Source organism: Peromyscus eremicus, chromosome 19 (genome assembly GCF_949786415.1).
Source record: "Peromyscus eremicus chromosome 19, PerEre_H2_v1, whole genome shotgun sequence".
Classification (NCBI taxonomy): Eukaryota; Metazoa; Chordata; class Mammalia; order Rodentia; family Cricetidae; genus Peromyscus; species Peromyscus eremicus.
Genome location: NC_081435.1, coordinates 2,526,887 through 2,552,738, shown reverse-complemented (window position 1 = coordinate 2,552,738; position 25,852 = coordinate 2,526,887). Strand labels below are relative to the sequence as shown.

At 47.2% G+C, this 25,852-nt stretch overlaps 1 protein-coding gene across 2 annotated transcripts in view; it reads right to left on the bottom strand.

Annotated features, from left to right (window-relative positions):
- Cables1 (Cdk5 and Abl enzyme substrate 1) overlaps positions 1-25,852 on the bottom strand; it is a 113,953-nt gene that overhangs the window by 52,409 nt on the left and 35,692 nt on the right. For both annotated transcript variants that reach the window (XM_059246075.1, XM_059246076.1), the window contains exons 2-3: positions 10,020-10,091; positions 4,769-4,861 (exon numbers count right to left, since the gene is read on the bottom strand). In XM_059246075.1, the coding sequence (XP_059102058.1) occupies positions 4,769-4,861; positions 10,020-10,091 (165 nt within the window). The remainder of the gene's footprint in view (positions 1-4,768; positions 4,862-10,019; positions 10,092-25,852) is intronic.

The following is a 25,852-nucleotide window of genomic DNA, read 5'->3' as shown; positions in this document are numbered from 1 at the left end:
AAATAGACATAAAATGTGAACCACGCCATTAGACGACTGTCAGCGCAGCTTGGGGTGACTGAGCCTGGCCACAGTGTGTGCACACATCACCATTTCACAGCCTTTCCCTCACCCCAACTGTGCCCTCTCCCTGGGACCCTGTTAACTCATCTATTTTCTAGCTCTCTGGAGTCACTGCATATTTCACACAGATGTGGTTCTACAACATCTGACCTCCTGTCTACTTTAATCCACTCACGTCACAGCTTTTCTTAAGGTTCATATTAGCTGCACTGGGTCCCTGTGCGGCCCCTCCACATGGCTGGATGGCACTGCTCTGCATATAACTGTGCTTGATTTCTACTCTTTTCTCCGGGTCTTGGTTACCATGGAGAAAGCTGGGTCCTTCTTTTCAATTCCCGTTAAGTATGCACCTTGCTGTCTATTACAGCTACTTGATGTTCTGCTGTTCGAGCAACTTCCGATTTGTTTCCCATGGCAACTAGACCATGTCACAGTCCCCGTTCCCCGCTTCTCCTGCTCTTCCTCTTGGGGTGGTGACATGTGTGGGCACACGGAGAAGCCGGAAGTTGTCTTTCTCAGTCACTCTCCGCCTGATTTTTTGAGACAGGGTCTCTGGCTGAACCTGGAGCTGACTGAAATGGCGAGGCTGGCTGTGACCTTCCTCCGCCTGCCGTGACCCGCTGCGGTGCAGTGGATGGACAGCCAGCTCCGGCATCTTTGTGATGAAGAGATGTGCAGTCACACACCGGGGCTGCAGTTTCACCTCCTCTTCTCAGTGTTTGCCGAGTTAACTGGGACTGAGCACTGCATTCACTTCCCAGCACCCCCGGGAACTTACTGGCTTACAGCAAGGAAGTTCCTATCTTCAAACTCTAGAGTCAATCACTAACACCGGTCTGCAGGTGTCCGCCGCGCTGGTCTCTGGGCTGTGGGGAGCACTGGTTTGATGGTGCTTTTTAGCCGCCTGTGGCCACTTGCACGCCTGTCTTTCAGCCCTATCTCCACCTTCAAAGCCAATCAAGGCTAGACCAATGTCATATCCCACCATCGGATTCCCTCCCCACCTTGGAGGACTTTGATTATATAAAGGCTGTCCGTGTTCAACAGGTGTGGGAGGGGAGGGCGCCTTGGTGTGAGACACGATTGTGACAGCTGCCTGTGCTCACAGGTGTGTGTGGGGACACTTTAGTGTGAGACACGATTGTGACAGCTGCCTGTGCTCACAGGTGTGTGTGGGGACACTTTAGTGTGAGACACGATTGTGACAGCTGCCTGTGCTCACAGGTGTGTGTGGGGACACTTTAGTGGGGAGACATTACTCTGTTTACCACAAACAAGAGAGTGACGTGTTCCTTATAAAAATCAGTATTGGAGGTGGAGCCCAGGGCCTCGTACATGTTGGGCAGGCGCTCTAGCTCCAACCCTGATTACTTGTATTTCTGATTCTTTCCCTTCCTTGAGTTCTAGTCCTGAAGACTGTAACTCATTCAAAAGGCGCCTACTGGTGTCCAACAAATACTCAGGATTGTTTTTTCAGTCTTGGCCACCAAACTCAGGGCCTTATATATGCCAGGCCAAAGCTCTGCCAACAAGCTCCACCCCAACCCTTGGCTTTTGTGACAGGGACCCCCGGTGTGAGTCACTGCCCTCCTCCCAAATGCCGAGATCACAGGCATGCTCACCACACTGGGACGGCCTACTGAGGTTCTTGATTTTTGAGACAAGGCCTTACTACGATGCCCAGGCTGGCCTGGAACTCAGAGATCCACCTACTTCTGCCTCCTGGGTACTGGGATTAAAGATGTGTGCCACCATGCCAGGCTACCTGTTGAGTTTTTAGTTGATAAAACAAGACATTGAGTGCTTCAAGCCTGGCACCCAGAGAGCACTGAGTCACCTCTTGCTAGTGAGCATTGCTCACGTCCACCTTGTGCTACTTTATCAGCTCTTAGGCAAGGCAACCCTTGCCACAAGAGTCTCCTTCCCAGTTGGGAACCACTTTCTTTTCCTACTATGCACCCACAGTGACCCCCCAGGGCTGGAGCAGGCGTCTCCCACGTGAGACCTAGAGCAGCAGGTCCCATTCCAGTCTCCCTGCCTGTCGGTCAGGTGAGGGACCACGGCTTGCTCCTCTCTCAGAGGCTAGCCTGCGATCTGTGTCAGGGGACGGTCCTTTCTAGCTTGCCCAGTTGCAGGAGGACACACAGCTGTTTTCCTCCGCACTTCTTCCTCACACAGTCCACGCATGAATCCACCATGGCAGCCTCGTGCTTCTGTCCAAATTGCGTGCATCTACCTCACAGGCCAGCGAGGTCTGTCTACGTCACAGGGGGATGCTGGTCCCCAGTAGGGAACAGGGAGCCACCTCAATCTCAGGGATTTATTCCTCAGCGGATACTTTGATGCTATCAACTAGGAGGCCAGCTCAGGGTTTGTATTTGTGTTTTTGTGTTTGCTTTGTTTTCCAATGCTACAATACTGTCTCCCATTATATACAGTTCTCAGTTTGTGGGTACCTTTCTCTCATTTCTATCTCAAAATTATGTTTCAAACTCATTTCTAGCCCACAGTTTTGTGCCAATGTTCCCTGCTTGTTCTGTGAGATGCCAACTGTCTTCAGTCCCGGCCTCTGTCATACTGCAGGCATCTAGGGGTATGGGAGCCTCCACACCAGCATCTTCAGGGTAGATGAGTCAAGGGCCCCAGGTTTGTGCTCAGACTGAGAAACTAGACTGTGAGGTTAAGGGAAATCACCGGAGGGTCTGCACAGCAGTAAGCAGGATATGCCATGCCAGAGCGGTGATCAATACTCCTCAGGTGGGAGCCTGCTGGGGGCCTGAGCCAAACATTCACCCTACTACTCCTGAGGCAAGGGTACACGAAACTTCAGCCATCACACAGATCGCTTCAAAGCACATGACTAGACGTCCCTCTTCCCAGAAGGGCTGACCTACAGCTCACTGGATGTCTAGGCACATCCACAGGAGACCCTGCACTGCTGTCTGCAGCCAGGCAGAGCGGCCTCTCTGTTCCCTGAAGGAACAGCCCACATTCTCCCATTCCAAACCCCAACCACTGTTCCCTTCCCTTCCCTCAGAAATCCTATTTTCTTCCTGGCTTCCTTTCTGGTTTTGTTTCACACAGTGACGACACAACCTTACTAATGAATTCCAGGGCAGAAGAGGAACCTCACTGGCCCTCTCATGTGCGCGCTGACCTGGGCAGGTAGAGCACACTACAGCCTGTGGTTCTTACAGCTCTGGTTTCTACCTTTACCACCTGTCCGAGGTCTTCAGGGAGGCTGCGATCTGGACACTTGGCTCATAGCTCACGATCAGCATTTCTGATCCTACAGCCTCTGTGGACTGTAATATTACAGCAGTCCCTAGGTGGGGTGTGTGTATGGGGGGTAGCTCCACACTGGAACTTGAAAGCCCATTCTGCTGATCCTCCATTACCTTCCTCCTCTCATTGCCTAACCATGCCTGGGAACCCTCCGATGGTGTGCCAGGACGGTCAGGATTGAGAGTGGAATCCTTTAAACTGGGCTCATCTCTTTGGCTTTGTCATTGATTTTATTTGGAAATTACAGCCTTTCTGTGTTTATATTATAGTTAAAGAGATAACAGGGAAAAAAAAACAAAAAGATTTAAGTAAAGACTAAAAATGGCACTAGAAACAGCCTCAAAAGCAAACAAAAATAGTGACTGAATGAATGAGGCACAAAATTTGAAGAAGACAGTGAGCACCAGACTGAAAACAAAAATTCAGAGTATTGCACAATGTGAACGCTGGCTGGGAACCTAATGGGAAGATCCACACGAAAGTCTGCAAAGGTATTTGAAGGCCTGGACTGTGCTGTCCTAAAAGCATCACAATGGTTATAAAAACATGTCCTTGTTCTAATAAGGCTCAAAAATTAGGTATAAGCCTCAAGAAAGCAGGCATTTAAAAACTTCTTCCTAGTGCTACTCCGTAAGATGTAAACTGTATTTCCTACCCCAGAAGAACAGGCTTGCTGGCCTTAACGAGCATCCCTGAGAGACATCTCAGCCATTTCATTTTGTAAGAACTGGAGAGTGTTAGTGAGGCCACATGGCCTTCTAGAAATCCTACCAAATGAGGTGGGCTGGCACCGACCCTCTGCTCTGGGATAGCATGTCAACTAAGAGGAACCATTCTTAAGGGTCAGGGAGCATCAGTAGACACCAGAGGTCTCGGATGAACAGATAGTAAGCATGCTGGCAGCAATTCCAATCTATCTATCCTCTGGAGAATTTTAATGTTAAGGTTGTATGCTTTTCAACCATAATTGTTATTTAAGGAAGGGATGGAGAAAGCTTTCCAGTGGATGTCAGCGGGCCCAGAATCCGCCGAGGAAAGATCCGCCAGTCCAGATTCTGCCCTCCTAACTGCCTCCACCAGAGCCAAGGCCGTGTTCAGGCGCAGACCTGGCAGCCTTACTGCCTGGCCCAGACAGTGCTGGCGAAAATGAAAACAAAACCAGCAAAGCAGAAAAGAACTGTTCCTCCGTTCAGAGTTTTCTATGAAAACACCCCACGTCCTATCAGAACTCCAGTGAGCTGCGGTCCAAGCTCTCATAGGCCTTTAGAACTCGGATTCTCCAGGTCGTGATGTCTGGGGAGGTTTAGCCCTGCTCAGCTCTGGTCACTAAGGTGGTCCTCTCCCCTCCCCTGGCCCCCCTCCCCTGGCCTCCCCACCCCACCCCGCCCTGTGGCCCGGCAGCTGTGTGCTGGTGGGGTACCTGCCATTCCTGGTATCATGCTGACGCATGTTCTTGATAAAATGAATCTTCTTAAAATTCTTTGGTCTGGGAGAACCTGAGAGTGTTCGACATCTGGAAAAAAAAAGAGTCATTTAAAAACCACTGTCCTTGCCCACTGGACAACTGGGACATCTCCACACAAAAGACAGGAAGGAAAGACCGGCGACTGACTGAGTCACCCCTGGCAGGCAGGAGCGGGGGTGGGGTGGCATAATGAAGACAATACAGCCAGCCCTAAGCAAGGAAACTTTAAAAACCAAACGACAGACAATTCCCTTGATGATGCTGATAACATTTTATATGAGTCTCTGAAAAGCTAGCTGGCGACAACTATTGTCCCCAATTACAATAACATAACCTAAATGGATCCCAAGGACATCAGTCTTCTTGTTATCCTAAAAGAAAGACCCTAAATCTACAGAGGTAACAGGAACAGAAGTCAGTAAATTTAAAAGATTCGGGGCTGGAGAGATAACATGCAAAATCCATTTTAAAAACAGCCCTGAGTCATTTTTCTTCTGGAGTGGGAATTTGGCCTGAAAACCTTGGACAGTTGCCAGACTCCTGACTCCACCTGGGAAGTCACGGCTTAAATCCGAATGTGAATTAGGACCTGGGTGTTGCTGTTTCAGCTCATTGCTTCAGAATAAACGTTAATAAGTAAATATCTATTGAACCAAAGTGACCTGAATTTAACAGGTAAAGTCCCCCCGCCCCCCAGAATGGGCAGCATTGTTGCTTCTGACCAACCACAGCTGAGGAAGCGTACTTGTGAACAGTGATTGGTGAAGTAACCTGGTAAATGCTAACTTACCAAACCACACAGACACCACTACCAAAGCCAAAAATCCCACTACGACGAGGCTGTTTTGTCTTGTCTTGACAAAGGGAATTATGACACTCCTATTTTTAATAGATTTTTAAATATTTTTTACCTTCCTGACTATAGGCCCGAGAGCTGGCTCCTGGACACCCACAAATTCATACTTCCAAAAACAAGTTCTGGAAAAGCAGTCCCGGGGTCCCCAAAGCCCACACTGAGCTCTGGGTGGGGACATCATCTGAACAGCTCAGTCTCAAGGCCGCAGAGGGAGGAGACTCCATGGGAGGTAACGTTAACAGCAGAAGAGGTGTGGGGCACATGTGGGACTGAACTGGGGAACAAGGGTTCTAGACCTACAGGGGAACCAGTCTTTACTCTCCTCCAGGGCAGTCTCCAAGTTGGTGGCAGGTCTGGTCCATCCCCATCTACACTAACCAACCCTTCTAACAGAGGCCAGCCTTTCTGGAGGCCCTTTCTTAGAATACAGATCACAATATATTTTTTAAAAAAGCAAATAAACAAAAAACAACACCCTAAAATATAACCTCACTTGAATAAATTGCACTAAAGCAAGTCAATGCATGCCCCAGCAAAAGCATGCAACCGGATAGTATTTTGGTGGTTTTTTCCTATGAAAAGTCCTTCCGTGGGCCGTGTGTCCAGAGAGGGAGAGCCCCACTTCCCATCGCTGTCCATTACAGTGGGCTAAAACTTCAGCAAAGACATGGTCCTCCCAACCTCCAACCCTAAAATTACTATACACTTGATTCACAACTGCTGGCGTTATAGACCACTCAGGGCTCCCAACTAACTCTATTAGCGACACTTCCAATCCCTGCTGCCGTTAATTAACGTGAGAATTAACATACATGTGTGTTTCATAAATGGCCAAGTAACCCGTTGGAATGAACGCACTTACACACGTGCACGCATACACAGTCATATGCAAATTTCAAGTGTTATTAATAAGCTGTGAGCTGGGTGGGGGATAGGAGGGTGGACCTCCACGTTCTCAAAACGGTAGCTCTTATTAAAGGCTCCGAATTCATAGCTTTAAATGGGAATTTCTTTAGAAGCCTTGCAGAGTGCTGCCTGAAGAAATCAAGCATAGGCAGCTCCATCTCTTCTCCACAGACTTCAGATTTCTTAGTTTGGGGCTCAAGGGAAACAGAGCCTCCATCTGCCTTCTTAAGATGCTCTCTGGAAACAGACCCAGAACCCCAAATTGCCCCCATGCTGACTCCAGAATGACTGCTTAGGTCTACCTCAAGGTTCCCACTGTCTTACAGAAGGTTCTGGAAACATGGGGTTGCTGATGAGAAAAGAACCGTTAAAGCATAAACATACAAGAAGCTACGCCTCCAGGGCATTCTGGGTAGGGCCACAAGTTTAATAAGACTGTCCTGTTCCTTGCTCTGCCCCACCCCCAAACCAGAGCTTTCTGTTCCAGCCAGTCTGAGAGGAAGAAGGCTAAGAGCTAGATGGGGAGCAGGTGGTGAGCTCACCACGCCTGTCACCTGACAAGCTTTGGATCCCGGTAGCTACCAAAGACAGAATTGAAGGAGAACAACCTGGGTCTCATTTGTTGGGCTGCCATGGAGACTGGAAGTCAGCAAAAGGGCCACAGGTGGCTGAGTGCCAGCTGGGTAAGTAGGTGGCCGCAATAATGGCTTCAACAGTGGTAGCTCCAACACCCATCCGCCAAGTCAGTCTCAGAAAGCAGACAGGTGCTGGCAGCTGCTACAGCTGCAGGAGGACAATCAAGGCTCTAGAAGAGATGTCCTAGTGTCCTGTTTGGGGGTCTCCGGTGATCACCAGGCAGGTGGCAAACTCCTCTTATCTTGGAGCTTTGGGTGGACACAGGAAACACTGACTGTGATATACCAGAGAAAAGATAACATAAAAGGCCCATCTCAGATGTCAGCTCTCTGCTCCCCACTAACCTAAGCATTCAACCAACACGCCAGGGAATCAAAGATGCGCTGTAAGAGCACTATTAGCAACGATTGCCAAGGAAACCGGAATACTGGGCCGCAGGTGACAAGAGGTTGGGCAAGGGACTAATTCACAAAGCTGCCTGCACCAACATGTAAATACCTATTTAAAAGCATACACTCTGAGTGATGCAAAATTAAACTGGAGATAATTAAATTAAAAACTAATTCAATGAAAGTTTAGCTCTTCCTTGTTAGCATTGATTAGAGGATACACTTAATTATGCTGAAGTTTTAATGGGCACTTTGGAGGCAACTGTTTTATATGCTAACCTTAAAAGCAAGCTAGGCTGGAAGCCTTCCTTCCACCCCCACAGTTCCCAGAACACTTCAGGGCTGTTACTGGGACATTTCCTCTCAGAGGCTGCAAAACAACTTCACAGGTCATCTGGGCCCTCCCATTTTACAGATGGGAGAACTGAGGCTCATCTGATGCCAAGTGAGTCCGACACTCCAGACTAGCATGCCTTTCCCTACATCACTTTATTTCCTAAGAGCAAGACATTTCTAAGTAAATATGAACCCCTTTTTTGTAGTCTTTCTCCTTATTTGCTCATTTACATATGTATGTACCAACTAATGGGAGCACACACAGGCCACACAGCACTGTGTGGAGCTCAAGAACAACCTATACATTGTCTGTCCTCTTCTACTATACGGGTCCCAGGGATTGAACGCAGGCCATCAGGGCTGGTGGAAAGGGCCCTACCCTCTGAGCATCTCACCGGCCCTGAGAAGTTGGTTTTTGTTTTTGTTTTTGTTTTGATTGTTTAGTTTTTGAAGTTCATTTGGAGAAATAAAGACTTCTAAAACTGTCTTGACTTCAGGTTACTTTTAGATGTTTACATTTACATGTTTCCTTTGAAATCCAGGACAATACTCTGTAAGCCCGGTTTGGGAGAATAAGTCATTTTCACTTTCTCCAGTCGGGGTACACCTAGGAGGAGGTCACGGGGTGACGGGCACCCAAGTCAACCTCAGCCCTGTGACTTCCCGGGGACACGATAGCCCGGTCTTGAACCCCAGTGGGGGCGGTTTCTACCTCTACCCTGATCGGCGGGTTCTGCTAACGGTTCCACACAACTCCCAACACTGGCTTCTGGAAGCTCTAGCCCCCAGTCTTCATCTCTCCTCACTGCCTCCGTCTGCTGCCGGTGGGGCTGGGGCGGGATGGACCCGGGCTCTAAGGTCACCTGGGAGCACTGTTTTCCTTCTTAGTACATGGACCAAAGCCAGTTCCCTGCTCTGCGTTTTAATGGAGCTGATGTGTGGAGCCTTCAGGGAAATGGCTTCTAGTCTGTAATACTGCCTCACAGAACATGTCCTTTGGGGCTTCTGGGAGCCTGATATATTTCCAGAGACTTCAAAAGTAGAGACCAGCCTGCCAGCCCCTGCCCTTCTGGATGACGTCAGTGGCCAGATTCACAGTCAACTGATATCTGGGTTTGTCCCTCTACTTCCCATGCTGGTGAGGAGCCCTCTCAGGACACCCCTCTGCCCTCCAGAGTGGCGCTGCCCAGGCTCCAGGGGGAAGCTACATCCTGGAATGTAGCCAAGCAGATGTAACACAGATTCTGCAGGTTCAGGGCTGATGCCAGTCCACAGGAGCTCGTTCGCAGCCTCCCACGGGCCTTCTTGTCTGCCCTCTGCCCCACCGTCCTCACGGTGAAGCCACACCTGTCTCCCTGGCCTTGGTGATTTCAAAGGATGGAACCACACGCTTTTCCCTTGCCAGCTTGGAGCTGCAGGGAAAAGGCAGGAAGACACAACAAAGCCTGGCCGGACCTCTGCAGAGACGTGGGTCAACAGAGAGGGCAGGATGAGCGCAGGGGACCTGCCAGTCACAGGCCACTGCTGCCAGCCCAGAAAAGTGCCTCTCCAGCACTTTTCTAATCCGGCAGGAGGAACGGAATGGAATGCTTCCAAACCCAAGGGAGCACAGGCAACTACCTTCACCAGGTTGCCCCAGCAACTAGCTAGGGAGTGACGTCATGGTCACCTCCTGAGGAGATCTGGTGGCTTCTCCTGCTGAGAGTGAAGCCAGGGATCTTAAGCACTGTTAATGCCGGGGTTAACAGGGCCCTACATCCATAAACAGCAGCTTTTAAGATGCTGGGGCTGAGACTCAAGGTCAGCATGAGGAGGCCTTCCCTGGGGGCCTTCCGCAAAGGAACACTAACCACAAAGGTAACCACAAGAAATGGAGCCACCAAGTCTGCAGGCAGACTACAGTCTATTAGTGGGGTGTCCTAGTTCTCACATCTTCATGACTGGGGTTCCACACTAAGAATTCTTTGTCCCTGGGAGGCAATGCTTATTCTCAAAATTTATTTCAGAAGAACAGGAACTAAAAAAATTACCGTGTACTGCCAGCTATTACAACCTACACATACATGAAGCATGGAGAACTTACCTCCGGAGAGGGGCATTCTCCTCAATATCTTCCAGGGTCTCCAAAGATGATCTCTGGGAGATGAGTCGGCGTCTACAGAGATAAAAAACCAGGAGTTAATAGTGCACAGTAAAACTGATCAAACAACTGTGTAAATTTTTAACTATCAGGAAAAAAAAAACAACATAATATCCCTCGGTACATGCTAAAGAACTGTCCTGACACCCACAAATAAGTGAGGACCTCACCCTCACCAAGGAAACTTCTCTTTCCAACAGATGCAGCAGATGCAGGCCACTACAGAAAGTCACAACCAATCAAAATGCAGTCCCAGTCCCAGTGGATACCAAACACCCTGCACCTAAGGCTCAGGGAACGTGGCGGGAGAGCCAGAGGACCAGGGAGTCTGTGTGCGCCTAGGTCTCCTAGGAATGTCAGCCACGACCCCCATGAAGTCTCCCCAACATGACTGCCTAAACATGAGCTGAGTGAGAACAACAATGGACATGTGAAAGTGTACAGGGGTGGGGTGGGGGAGCAGGGGGCCTCAACCCTACACAAAGAACTCCAGGCAACTAAGGAACACTGAGAGTGGGAGAAAGTCTTCCCTGGAGAGGAACACACCAATTGGTTGTCCAAGTAGCCCTGAAAATATGCACCTATATACTATATACTATACTCTCTATAGACCTTATATACTATACAGACTGAGCAGGCCATGTTTGTGTATTTAGGAATATATATGTATATGCATACACATATATGCATGTAACAACAATTAATGAAAAGAGAGACCATGAACTAGAAAGAGCAGGGAGGGCTATAGGGAGGACTCAGAGGGAGAAACGGGAAGGGGGAAATGATTTCATTACTTTGTGATCTCATTATAAAAGAAATTTTTTAAAAAAGAAGGGGTGCTGGTGAGATGGCTTAGTGGTCCTGAGAGCCCCATCCCTCATGAGAGAAGGGACTCCACAGTTTGCTGTCTGGCTGTCACATGTCCTTGGTGGCACTTGTGTGCCTGCCTCACACCCCACGTAGTAACAATAAACAAAATTAAAACAAAACAAACCAGATTTAGACAAAGGGCTGTAGTGGCCTGCAGGGGACGCCAGGACCATCCTGCTTGCCTGCATCTTGATCATGCGCCCCAGGAACAGCCTTTTTGTGGTGATTATAGAAGCAGATGACTTGTTTCAAGCTTTAATTGCCAAATTAAAAATTTGGCAAGCATTTTTTCATAAAAATTCATGACACAAACAAGATGCCTCTTACAATACACAGGATTGCTGAGGTACCGTAAGCTTTCCTGAGCATATGCTGTTAAGAATTCAAACATCCACCATTTGAACCCAGGAACTGATGGATATTCCATTTTGAAAGTATATTTTTATCACTGTGTACCTGTGTCTGTTCACATGTATACGTGGGTGCAGGCGAGTGGAGGCCAAAGCCTCGGGTGCTGTTCCTCTGGGGAACTACCCACTAAGGTATATTAGTTAGGGTTTCTATTGCTGTGAAGAGACACCACAGCCATGGCAACTCTTACAAAGGAAAACATCTAACTGGGGTGACTTACAGTTTCAGAGGTTTAACCATTATCAGCATGGCAGGGAGCATGGCGGCGTGCAGGCAGACGTGGTGCTGGAGAAGGAGCTGCCACTTGTTGATATGGAGGCAACAGGAAGTGGACTGAGACACTGGGTGGTATCTTGAGCATAGAAAACCTCAAAGCTTACCTCCACAGTGACACACTTCCCCCCAAAAGGCCACACCCACTCTAACAAAGCCACATCTCCTATTAATGCCACTCCCTATGAGCTTATGGGGGGGCAATTACATTCAAACCACCACACAAGGTGTCTTACTGGGACTGGGGTTCATGGATTCAGCTATGCTGGCTGGCCAGTGGGCTCCAGGGAGCTTCCTGTTTTCACCTCATCAGCATGTGGATGCCTGTCCAGCTTTCGACATGGGCACTGGGGATTGAACTCAGGTCCTTATGGCTAGTGCTTTACCACCCAAGCTCTCGTCTCCTGCCTTCAAACCTTACTGTTAACCTCAAAATCATTAGGCTGCTGTAAAAATGTTACTGTCTCAGGAAGGCCATGACACTTCCAGAGAACCAGAAACAAATGATTCTTTGAGGATAATCCTCAGAGACCAGTGAGAATGAATACTTAGCGTGATCCTGTGGAACAAAAAACGTTTCTGGGGTGTTGAACTGCACACCACTTGCTCAAACCCCCTCAATCTAGCCTCTTTTGGCAGGCTGAAATAAGACCAGTCCTTGTTAACTCAGAATATCTGGTACAGATCTAGCAGGGAGAGTTGGGGGCAACTTTAAATAAGTCCATCTGAGCAACCACTTCCCAGCCAATGATCTGAGGCAGGAGAATAGATGAGAACATTTGATACCATCTTTACCCTAGGAAGAAAATGGGACTAAATGTAAAAGCTGATTTTTTAAGAACGTGTTACCCATCTTAATAAACCATGTTCTAGATTGCTCTCAAGAACAAAGACACAGCTTAGATTTATTTATTTATTGCTTTCTTTGTATGTGTATATATAATTTTGAACAGCTACCACACAGCCAGTCTTTTATAAGACAACCAGAAGCATCATTTTTTTGCAACCTACTCAAAGGCTTCAATTTTCCAAGACCTATCTTAATGTTTAATAATTATTCAAATCACTTAAAAATTCTTTGTACATCCAAATTTCCCTTTTTTCTTTAACTATTCTAATTTAGTTGTCTCAGATCTGCATTTGCCAATCACATTAACTAATTTCCTTACACACACACCCCTCACTGTCTTGGAGACATATAGGACCCATGCTGTGGGGATGTCTTTCTGTACGTTGTGAATATGTGTTGCTCTGATTGGTTGATAAAGAAAGCTGTTTGGCCAGTGACGAGGCAGAATAAGGTCAGGTGGGACATTCAAACTGAAGAGATGGGAGAAGAAAGGAGAGTGAGAGGAGACGCCAGCCCACGGCCCACAGAGCAACAAGATGCCAGCACACTGGTAACACTATGGCCACGTGGCAACATATAGATTAATAGAAAAGGGTTGAGTTAAGTTATAAGAGCTAGCTAACAAGAAGCCTGACCCATAGGCCATACAGTTTGTAAATCATATAAGCCTCTGTGTGTTTACTTGGGACCAAGCAACTGCAGGATGCGGGTGGGAGAGATTCTTTCCAATCGCTGGGCCACCAGGGAAACTTCCAGCTACATTTGGCGCCCAATGTGGTAGCAAGAATTTCCACCCAAAACCTGAGAAAGATTTAAAAAAAAGATTCTAAAACGGAGCTAAAAACAGCTTCCTAGTTGTGTCTCTCAGGCAAGCCGTGATACAGAGACGTCATGGCGTGCGGGTTCGAGCTACAGCACAGTGGATTCCTGCCGCAGTGCACAGAGGTGTCTCCAAGCTGTGCGATGCACTGCATGGTGGGTTTCGCTTTTGCTAGTACAGACAAAAAAAAAAAAAGGGTTTCTGGGCCACACGCTGCTGATGGAGGCACAGACCCACGGCTTCCCAGAGTCAGCGGTGAGCAGGTACCCCCAGAGCTGGCGGTAAAGGTACCTGCGCCATGTTGGGAAGCTGAGGTGGGCAGAGCCAGCAGCCAGGGCTGCCACTTCAGTCCTAGCCACACTGCAGTTTAAATCAATGGTCAAAAAATGATTACAGATTCACAATAACACAGATCCAGGAATTAGACTCTGAACGGTTTATAGTGTGTAGAGGTGAATGTAGGCTTGGAAGAGAGAAGAAAAGGAATATAGACAGTTATATAAAAAAATAAATAGTTTTAAAAATAGTCTTTAAAAGAGACAATAAGAATAATATGAAAAAAAAGTAAAAAAAAAAAGAATAATATGAAAGTTAAGCCACATAAAGATAGAAATTACACAAAGACTCTGGATACTGCATATCATTATATTGTTCTGGGGATTTTTAACTGCAGAGAGACATTTCATTGTGGGGGCTGCTCAGTTAAACCAACATGGTATATTTTAAAGGTATCTGGACTTCAAAGTTTGTGTCTAAGGATATGTTGCTTTGGAAAGAGGGTTCTGCTTTTCTTTCCACAGAAGATGAGAAGCTGTGGATTCCTTCCAGGTTAATATGGTTCCATCAAGGAAGACCCCTGAGGGGTCTCCAGATGATCCAATACCCAGAACAGCTTCAAGGCAACTAGCCCAGATAACACAGCCTCACTGACTACTGCAGTCAGGACTTGATCATTATCCTGAATTTTCTCAGGATCCTCATAAGATTGCCGGTGCCCCCAATCAGCAGGAAGCAGTGTGAGAAGCTACGCCCAAATTCCTAAAATATTGTTTATAAATGTTTATTTTTATTTAAGGGAGGGTTGATTATAAATGCAATCTCTTTCTAAAGAAAAAAAGGGGATAGTATAGATATGATAGGATAAAGGGGTAGATTATTGAATCTATTTTTAAAGAGCAACGTGTTTAAAATGTTTTACATTGGTGTGGATTTCAGTTTATCGATACAAATTTAAAGTTAACATTGTTATACTGTATATAAATTTCTACTCTTGTTTAAGGTATTATGTTTATGCAATTCACTTAAAATTATAATGTATAACTAAGAAATACAGATTAATAATTAGTCATCTATGATAACTAAACTTCTAGTCATGTTAGTTAAATTTTCTAGGTATACGTAGATGTACTTCAATTAGGTAGGTAATCTTCAAACACTTCAAAGACCTACAGAATATGGCATTTAAAATGTTTTAAAATTTTTTGACTTTTATGGACATTGAGACATGTCATCTCCTGGTAGCACCAATCTACTTCAGAGAAGATGATGGGCACTGAGGAAACTCCATATGGAGTTTGCTTTCTTATGGCAAAAGTTAGTCATTTGGGCAAGAAACCACTCTTGCATGGACTGCATGACAGTATGTTGTATAAACTGGACATTCAGGGCCCATGGGAAAATGACCACTGAACTTTGCCAAAACAAGGCAAGATGGTCCTTCAGGTTCCTGCTTCACAGAGGAGACTGCCAGACAATTCTGCAGAACACAGGGAGAAGCAACTGATGAACTTTGCCAATAGGCAAGACAGTCCTTTAAATTTCCCGGTTCACTAAATGTCTGCCTGAGATTCTAGGCCTAAAGGCTGAAGGTGGATGCTCCAGCATTGCGGAGGAACTTTGGATTACTGTCCAGGCAGCCAGCTGTATCTGCCATTTCTAGAATTATGGAAGTTGCTTGCAATGCACTTCCTGTCTACTTAGGTGATATTGTATCCTTCTGGGGTCTTTGATGTAGCTGAAAACTAGACAGTTGTAATTTTCCTTAGTTGTGATAAAAGATAGGCTGTATATGAAGCTTTGGACTCACAAATATAGGATGGATGATGGAATGTTTTTTATTTTGCCAGGTACAAATGCACTGGATACTGTAAATGTAATTCTTGCTTGATAACTGTTTTGTGGTGTGTAATTTTACTATGTTAAAGCTAAAGCCTTCCTTTTTGATTGGACAGAAAGGGGGAAGTACTATGGGATGTCTTTCTGTACACTGTGAATATGTGTTGCTCTGATTGGTTGATAAAGAAAGCTGTTTGGCCAGTGACGAGGCAGAATAAGGTTAGGTGGGACATTCAAACTGAAGAGATGGGAGAAGGAGAGTGAGAGGAGACGCCAGCCCACGGCCCATAGGCAACAAGATGCCAGCACACTGGTAACACTATGGTCACGTGGCAACATATAGATTAATAGAAATGGGTTAAGTTATAAGAGCTAGCTAACAAGAAGCCTGACCCACAGGCCATACAGTTTGTAAATAATATAAGCCTCTGTGTGTTTACTTGGGACCAAGCAGCTGCAGGAAGTGGGTGGGAGAGATTTGTTCTGACTGTGGGGCTGGGCAGGACCAGAGAAACTTCCAGCTACAGACCCACAACTTCCTCGTGTGGTTAAATAACACTGGACTTCCATCCATATAATAAGGCCAGGTCAACAACTGCCAGCCACAGCTGTCAGAAATGTAGCCATCTTCTTTGGGAACCGAAGGTACAGAAATTACTTTAGAGGTAGCCAATTCACTGGGGAGTGTGCAAACACTAACTCCAGGAGTTCAGCTTTGGGAAACCACCATGACAGCATCCTGCAGCTATGGCTCTGGGCATCTGCACCATCAGTTAAGACACACTATCAAAATCCCAGTTAGTCTTGGCAAGTGAGGCCAGGCTGGGATCATGGCAGCACATCCCAGGCCATGGCATCTCTCAGCAGCAAATGCTTCCACCCCCATCCACAAGGCTCATAGGTATACAAAGGAGCATGCCTAGGCTCTAGGGTCTTAGGAAGCTCCTTAATTCCTGGGCCTCAGTTTTCTCATCTATAAAACGGGAAAAACCAGGCTGGAAGATGGCTCAGCAGTTAGGAGTGCCTACTGCTCTTGCAGACCTGAGTCACATGATGGTCAGGCACCTGTGGTCAAGTATCTATAATTACAGCACCAGTGGTCTGTAGCTTCTGCAGGCACCCCCCACCAACATACACAAAACTGAATATCATAAAAACATGTTAAAGTGGAAACAAGGAGGTTGTCTATACGAGCTCTGACCCCTCCTCCAGTCCCCACAAGTAGGGTCACCCCCAAATGCACTGTTCCTTAGCCCACCTGAGACGTGGTCCTTCCATATCAAGACCCACCTGAAGTACAACAAAATCTACACTTATCTTCAGCATGGTCCCGGGGAAGCCGAGACACTAATACTCTTGCCACCTATAAAATTGGTGCCTGCCCAACCTCCATACCCTGCCTTATGGCCCATGTCTCCTCGTTAGTGGAAGGGTAGTGTATCTCTGGCACCATTCCAAGCCTTTAAGCTAGAAGTAAAATATTAACAGGGGTGCATACCTAAACATCACTAGCCACAACAGCCACAAGCAGAAATAAATGTAAGCTACAGATACCAGAAGTCTCAACCAATCCTGTTATGCTCTGAGCCTCCCTTTGTAGAACAGGATTTGGGGATGGACACTGAAGAGTGCTTGTTGAATGTGATGCAAAGCTGTGCCCCTGAGGACTGACCTTCCTCCCGTAGTCGCCCTTGGCAGGTCCTTGCAAGCTGTGGCCACTGCTCAGGAGCAGGCACAACCAGGCCCCAGGCTAGTTCAGCCAGGCTCATCCCCTGAAGACATTGATCAGTGTGATTGCTGGCCTGGCCTCGGGACCGTTGCCTACCATGCTTGACTCCTATTCTTTAGGTGCTGGAGTTCAAGTGGGATCCACAGAACCACTGGAGAGTTCCACTGGGATCCCTCAAGATCTTTAATCTTTTGAGACCAGCTTTCCTAAAGGCAAAAAGAAGAGCAGCCATACCCACCTAAACTCAGGAGCCTCCCCCCAACCCCTCACCCTGGGCTCCTCCACCACTCAGAACAGGTGCTCGCCTTAGAAAGCCCACTGGTCCAGGAAAGTGCAAATCCCAATGGCGCTCCTGTGGAAAAGCTGTATCCATTCAGTTCTTCCCAGCCAGGAAAAGGTGGCTGCATATCTGGAACACAGTTCTAGACTGTTCTAAGAACTTGCTTTTTTTTTTTTTTTAAATCAGCACATTAGGTATTTTCCTTGTAAGCTGAACAAGTGTAGAGTCACACATGCATATTATTACAGACTAAATGTTTTCTGCTCTCCACCCCCAAGACTCAAATGAAATCCTAACACTCATGTGATGATATTAGGAAGTGGAGTCTCTGGGAGGCAACTAGGTCACAAGGGAGGGGCCCCCAGAAATGGGATTGGTGCCTTTGTAAAGAGGCACCAAGAAAGCACCCCAGTTCCCTTTCTGCCACATGAGGATATGTGGGAAAGTCAGCTGTCTGTAATCTGACCCATCCAAACACCGAGCTACCACACTGATTACAGGCTTCCAGCCCCTTACTGTGAGAATGCAAACTTCATTTGTTTACAAGCCATCTAGTCTCTGGTAGTTTGTTACAGCAGCCTAACTAAGACAGACAGACAGACAGACAGACACTCAAGACTTCAATTCTTTAAAGGGGAAAAAGATTTCAAACTTGAATGTTCATCTGCTCCTTTAAGTCAATGGGCACGCTTCCCTTGTTCATGAAGATTCTTTGAGACAGTGGTATACAACCTAGAAGAATCCATACCAGTCACTGTGAGAAACTGTACCAGGGTGCCATGACACCAGAGCACAATGTCTTGCCCTTAGGATGAGGACCTGTTGTTATCAGAAGGGTGTACCCTGCGAGCTAGCCATTGTGTTCATCTCCACCCTCACCATGCTAGATCCTTCCAAGATCTGTAGTAACGTCTTACTAACCTTCTGTCCGCAGGAAGCTGTGCGGATGAGGTAGCTAAGGGCAGGCAGCCAGCTTAACCAGCCACTTTCACCCTGCAATGTGTTCCCTAGGCTAAGCGCATTACTGGGCCACCCCTTTATCATAGGCACAGCTAGCCGATGAGCAAAGGTCTCTGAATATTTCAATGACTGACAGAGAATACTTAGCCTTGGATCAAAATAGCACGCTACTTTATTACCCACATAGACGTGCAGTAATAGACCAGCAAGGCTCAAACAGAAGCCTTGTGTGCTGAAGTCACCCAGTCAAGGTACTAATGACTAGCAGACCGAGCATGTCCCTAGGGCTCATCCTCATGTCTGATAATTATAAGCAATGACCTGCCATGCGGCCACAATGACCCCAGTGTGGTTCACACTTACTGTCAATGTGCTAGCCAGCTTCCTGAGAGCATTTCAGACTCATCTCAAAATACTAAGCACTAAACGCAGAATTCTGAGCAGGAAAGGAGCTGAGACCCACAACAGTATATCTCTGTATCTAAACATACCTACACGAACCACATTGTTCTATTTGTAATGAAGCGCTCACAGCTCATGTGCAAGGACGTCACTATATTCCCCAGGGACCTAGAGGTGGGCAGTGTGGCCATGTTCTAATAAATTTATTTGCATACATTGAGAGCTTAAGAGGAAGTCACTGGGGGTCAGGGAAGAGGGCTACACAGCAGACAGGGAGGCTGGAAGAGGAGGACCCAGGGCCAGTATCCCTAAAGCATCTTAAGCCCAAGAGAGCCACTGCCCCATTTCCAGGGCAGGAACAGCTGCCAGTCATCCATCCTGTCCCCGGGCGACCATTCTGAAAGGCTCCCCAGTGGCTGCTGGCTTCATCCTGGCCAGCAGAGGACCCTGGGAGAGTGAGGGCTAGGGAAGCAGAAGCCAGATGTGGCCAGGGTTTCTTAGAAGGACAAAGCAAGGTAGTGGGGTACTGCCCAGGGAGTGGAAAGCGCTGGCCCAAGAGTTAGGACCAGGCTGTGATGTGCTCAAAGTTGACCCCTGGGCCTTGGTGTGTGTCCTTATGTAAAATGATGCACTTGTAAAGCCGATGCACTTGAGCCCAGCTGCACATCGGAATGCCCCTTGAAAAGTCTGCCGCTTGGGCCTGCCTCCACAGTCTGCCTAACTTGTCTGGGCTTGGCTGGAAGGATTTTTTTTTAAACCACGAGGGGATTCTAATGAGAAGGACAGTTGATCTCACTAAAGGAGGTCACCTCCAACAACCTGCTCTGGTCAAGGGTGAGTGACACACCAGTTAATCCCTTACTCTCCTGCATTGGCATACTTGGGATGGAAGTTACCAGAGCAGCCCCTGAGCGATGACCTGTCTCATTCATCCTTGTGTGGAGACCTTACAAAGGTCGGCGAGCAAAGGGAAGCAGGTCATTTAGCCTGGAGAGCCGAGGCTAGGGAGGCCCAGAAGAGTTTCAGGAAGAAGCAGGAACGAAGTACAGTGTGCTTGCATGTCACGCACACGCAAAGGGCCAGAAGAACAGGGACCTGGGTCTGTTTTCTCTGGAACCAAACAGCAGCTGCGTGGTCAGGTAGGGACCTTGGAGAGCAGCCATGCCAGACACTTCCTGCCGTGATGTTGTTTTCCTGCATGGAACCCACTTATAATGTCCCTGGCTATGAGCTGGGCTACTGGGGGGCACAGTCTTCTCTTCACAGGTGTGGGAAGTGAGGGCAGAGACCTTAATTACATCAACAGGTGACAAGCTGAGGACGCGATGATCACATCTGTTCAGAGAGTTGTTATAAGAAAAGAAAAAAAGAATTTCAGTATATCATCAAGATGACCCCAAGCATATAATTTATCTGACTTAGTGTGATATCATGTGCCCACTGACCAAGCTCCTCCCTCCCTATGATAAGACCTAACAAGACTGGACAGAGGACTTCTGTATTAGTTCATTTTCTACTGCTCTGATAAGACACCACAACCAAAGCAACTTAGAAAAGAAAGAGTTTATCTGGGGCTAACAGTTTCAGAGCTGAATCCATGACCATGAGAGCAGGGAAGATGTCAGCTGGAGGCAGGCATGGAACTGAGCAGGAGCTGAAAGCTCACGTACTGATCCACAAGCACCAAGCAGAGAAAGCTAACTGGGAATGGCCGGGGCATTTGAAAACCTCAAAGCTAACAGCAGAGACACACCTCCTCCAACAAGGCCATACCTCCTAATCCTTCCTAAACAGTGGCACCAGCTGGGAACAAAGTGTCTTAGTTAGGGTTTCTATTGCTGTGAAGAGACACCATGATCATAGCAACTCTTATAAAGAAAACATTTAATTGAGGGGGCTCACTTACAGTTTCAGAGGTTTAGTCCATTGTCATTAGGACAGGGAGCATGGCAGCGTGCAGGCAGACGTAGTGCTGGTAGTTGAGAATCCTACATCTTGCAGGCAACAGGAAGTTGACTGAGATACTGGGCGGTATCCTAAGCATAGTCATTCTTAACATCTCACCCCTCAGTGACACACTTCCTCCAACAAGGCCACACCTACTCCAACAAAGCCACATCTCCTAATAGTGCCATTCCCTATGAGATTATGAGGGCCAAATACATTCAAACTACCACATTCCATTCCCTGCCCCCCCAAAAAGCTTGTAACAATATCATAACGCAAAATGCATTTAGTCCAACATTAGAAGTCTCCATAGTCAATACCAGTCACAATCCTGTTTCAAAGTCCAAAGTCTCTTCTGAGATTCATGCAATTTCTTAACTACAATTCCCTATAAAATCAAAATAAAAAAGCAGATCACATACTTCAAACATATAATTGGACAGGATATACATTACCATTCCAAAATGCAGTGAAGAGAGCATAATAAGGAAATATTGGACCAAAGCAAGACCAAAAACCAGCTGGGCAAACTCCAAACTGTGCATCTTCATGTCTAATGTTAAAAGCTCTTCAGATCTCCAACTCTGTTCATGTTTGACTGCAACATACTTCTTTCTTTGGGGCTGGTTCCACTCCCTATTAGCAGCTCTCCTCAGCAGGTATCCGATGATTCTGGCATCTCTAGCATCATGGGTTCTCCAAGGCAATCCAGGCTTCAACTTCACAGCTTCACTCAACGGCTTCTCTACTAGGCCTCCATTCAGGAACACCCCTGACACATGCCTGGCCTCAGCAGCCTTTTTTAGCCATGGAAGCAAATTCCATAGCCCCTTTCTTCTATCCTTAACTCTAAAGCCAGAACCACGTGGCCGAAGTTGCCAAGTTCTCCTGCTTACTGGGGCTGGAACATGGCCCCCTTGTCTAATTACAACTCCACCAGCTTTCTGTCCTTTACTGCCTAGGCTTGGCTGTCTGAAACTAGATCTCCAGACCAGGTTAGCCTCAAACTCAAAGATCCACCAGCCTCTGCCTCCCAAGTGCTGAAATTAAAGGTGTGCCCCACCACACCCAGCTCTAAGCTTTCCTTTACTTTCTTTCCACAAGTTGGACATTTAGTTGGGTGGGATCTTGCTCTTTATTCCATTTCTTAATCTGCTTATCACCTTGAACAAAGAACTTAGCTTCACTCCACTTCCTGGTGCTCTTTTTCTCTTCAAAATTTACATTTTGTAATTTACCCTGCTCAGTTTGTTCCTTTTCATTATAAATCTTCATTAGAGTTACCACTAATACCCACACAACAGAGTCTACACTAGGCTGTTTTGAGATTTCCTCTGCCAACCGAATTAATCCAAACTCCTCACTTTAGCCTCAGGTAGACTCTTCAGACAAGGGCAAAAGGCAGCCACTTTCTTCATCAGAATATCATAAGAAAGATCTCTAGTCAATATACTAACATTCTTCTCCTCTCTAACCTCTTGAGTGAGCCCCCAACAGTTCAAATAACTCCTAGCACCTCTGTCTTCCATGCTCCTACTAGTGTGGCCCATTAAGCATCACTTAACGCATTCCACTGCTTTCCTAACCCAAAGTACCAAAGTCCAAATTCCTCCAAACACACACATGGTCAGGCCTATCACAGCAATGATCCACTTCTGGTACCAACCTCTGTTTTAGTTAGGGTTTCTATTGCTGTGAAGAGACACCATGACCACGACAACTCTTATAAGGAAAACATTTAATTGAGAGGGCTTGCTTACAGTTTCAGAAGTTCAGTCCATTACCCTCATGGTGAGGAGCATGATGGCGTGTAGGCAGACATGGTGCTGGAGTAGCAGAGAGTCCTACATCTGGCAGGCAACAGGAAGTCAACTGAGACACTGGATGGTATCCTAAGCATAGGAATCCTCAAATCCATCCCCACAGCGACACACTTCCTCCAACAAGGCCATACCTATTCCAACAAAGCCACACTTCCTAACAGTGTCACTCCCTATGAGATTATGGGGGCCAAATACATTCAAATACCCCACCAAGCATTAAAATATATGCACCCATGGAAGCCATCCTCATTCAAATCATCACAGCTGCCTAGGGAAGGGCTGTGCCATTCTCTCCTGGGTATTCCTGGGAAGGGACCAGGCTAAGCAAACAGCAGGTAATCAGTCAAGCCTGGCTAGCTACAGAAGTCCATCAGGCAGGTGGGTAGTCCCAAACTTCTCTCAGATGGTACTTGGCCTTTTCCTTTACATATAATTAGTTAACAATGTCTGATTTCTGAGTCTCCACTCTGTTTCACAAGGCCCAGAACCCATTCTTGGAAAGTTCTCTACTGTTGAATGGGGAAAAAGTGGGGCTGGATAAAGCACAGTCCTACCTTTATCTTATAAACTAGGGAAGCTTGCAACCCCAGGCTCCTTTACACACTCAAAGACTAAGTCTCAGGCCCTTGGGTTGCTCAATGAAAAAGGTTGAGGCTTGCCAGCCTAGAAGGCAGAGTAGGCCTTTGGGCAGCTGAGAAATCCCTTTGTAAGATGTGGGAAGATCTCTTACTTCCTGAATACAAGCCTCATGCCCTGGCTCATACACCCTGCCTCAGGGACATAGTCTTCGCTCTGCCAAAAAAGGTTGTGGTGTCCTAAAACACATGGCATACTTCTGCCATCTGCCACTGGTTTACTATGGAAGCACGCTTCTTTAAGGAGCCCTTCAGTTCAGAGCTGTATATAAACCTGCAGCTGCTGCCACCCAGGCGTTTCTTGTGAAAATGATGCTTGGCAAAGACCAGGCTCTCAAATCCAACCCCCAACATTCTCCTGTTGCTTCTTCTTCTTCGGGGTTTTAAACAACTGAGGGCCACAGCCCTCTGGCTTGTGCTGCATCCCCAAAAGTATGGTAAGGTAACATTGGTCATGAGCTGCAAACCTTAAAGCCAAAATTCCAGAGGCTCCTCAGTGGAACTCAAATCACTTCCCGAGATAGGCCTTAGGGCCTAAAGCAAAATGGCCTTCACTGAGTTCACCAGATACAGGCTTTGTCCAAAGTGCTGCTGAACTTGAGCTCAGCCCCTTGCAGCAAGAGGTGTTAAAGGTAGAGGAAACCTCAGTCTGGCTGTGGAATCCGACAGAACAGCGATATACTGCATGGGCTGGGTCAGCAGTCGCAGAACCAGGCAGGCCAACACCTCCCCACCAGTCCTCTGGGCAAAGGGCTCCCAGACGGCCTCCTTCCCACATCACTGCTGACTGTCCTGACGTCAGAGCCATACCAGAAAACAGACCACAGTGACTAGAAACCCCCAGGGGCTACTGGGGTTCTCCTCAGAAAGAAGGAAAGCAGGTTTGTTTTTATAAAAAAAGAGAAGGATCCCCACAGAAAATTGCACAATTGGTTGTCCAATGCCAAACAGTCAGCCCTGAAAACATACACACAAGTAACATTATACAGACTGAGCAGGCTGTATTCAGAAATATACATGTATAAACATATATGCATATAATAACAATGGAAAAAGTGGCCCTGAATTGGAGGAGAAAGGGGAGGGGCATATGGGAGGGCTGAGAAGAAAGAAAAGAAGGGAGAATGTTATATTATAATCTCAACTTTTGTTTTGTTATTTTTGTTTTTTGAGACAGGGTTTCTCTGTGTAGTCCTAGCTGTCCTGGAATTCTCTCTGTAGACCAGGCTGGCCTCGAACTCAGAGATCCACCTGCCTCTGCCTCCTGAGTGCTGGGATTAAAGGTGTGTGCACCACCACCGCCCAGCTCAAACCCATTTTTTAAAAAAGACTCCATCTGATGAATCAGGCAAAGAAATCAAATTAAAATCAAAACACAAAGCACTGTGGACCAGCTTGTTTAAATAAGATCTGTTTCTACATTGTTCTAGGTGGGTTCAGAAAGACTCTCTAAATGTTTGCAGAGAAGACAAACGGTACTTGGCTGGCGTATTCTTGCTGCAAGGGTTCTCAGTAGACTTGCCAAATCCTGGAAAACCCAAGTGTGAGGTCACTGCAGCACGTCTAGCTATTTAAAGCAGACACGCTGTGAGCAGACGGACTACCTGGCCAGGAAGTCACTGTTAGTTCCTGCAGGCCACCCGGGACACCCAGGCCCTGCAAATGAGACACGGGCCTTTTGCATCTCAGCGGAAGCCCATAGTGATTGAGTCCCTCTGGAACACGTTCAAACACCTCTCACAGGGGATGGAGGGAGACTTGAGAAACGGCTAGACAGGTAACTGTGTCACTTTGAAGGTATCCGCCCAGTCTCCCAGTTTTTGTTTGTTTTTTTGTTTTGTTTCATGTTGAGATGGGTTTCACCATGTGTAGCCCTCCTAGCTTGGAACTAGCTGTGTTAACCAGGGTGGCCTTGAACTCATGGCAATCAGCCTGTCTCTGCCTCCCCAGCACTACCATGCCCAACAACGCCTGGGATAGTTTTGAGTATCAGGAAATGCAGAGGCTAGCCCGGGCCCCGGCTCTGGTCTTGGCCACTCAGCCTGACTAGAGGGAGGTTCAGGGCTGCAGCTGGAGAACACACACCGGTCAATGGTGCAAGAGCAAAGCTAGGCAACCAAGTGCAGGGGCTTCAGAAGTCAGGCTCCAGACAGGTCTTCTGGACCTGATGACGGCACTGCTCTCCTGTGAAACAAAAGGACTCCCCTTTGGTGACAGAGGTGACAAATGGGAGCCAAGATCAGGGTCAGGGTGGGAGGGAAATACTAGAAAAGGAAAAGCCGTCAAAATCTAGACCAGAGTCCCTATGAAGACAAGAGCCCTGCAGATTGACTGCAAGCCAAGGAGCTTGGGGACAGGTCAGGGATGTTCTCAGAGGGCATCAGGATTCCAGGAACAAAGTCTACATTCCCCACGCCAGGCAGGAAGGCACTGGGAATCCTGCACTCCCAACCGGCGTTAAGATTAGACAGTCCAGGTGTGGAGGGGGCAGGCCAAGCAAGCTTAAAGGATAGACAAAATGTAACCGGAAGCAGAGGCTCAGACTATGGCAGAAGGTTGAGATGACAGGACCCAGGTGAGTGTGAGGCATGGGATTTCTTGGGACAAAGTCTAGTCTCAGGAAGGAGACCAAGGAGCTCAGGAGTGGATAGACTCCCAGTC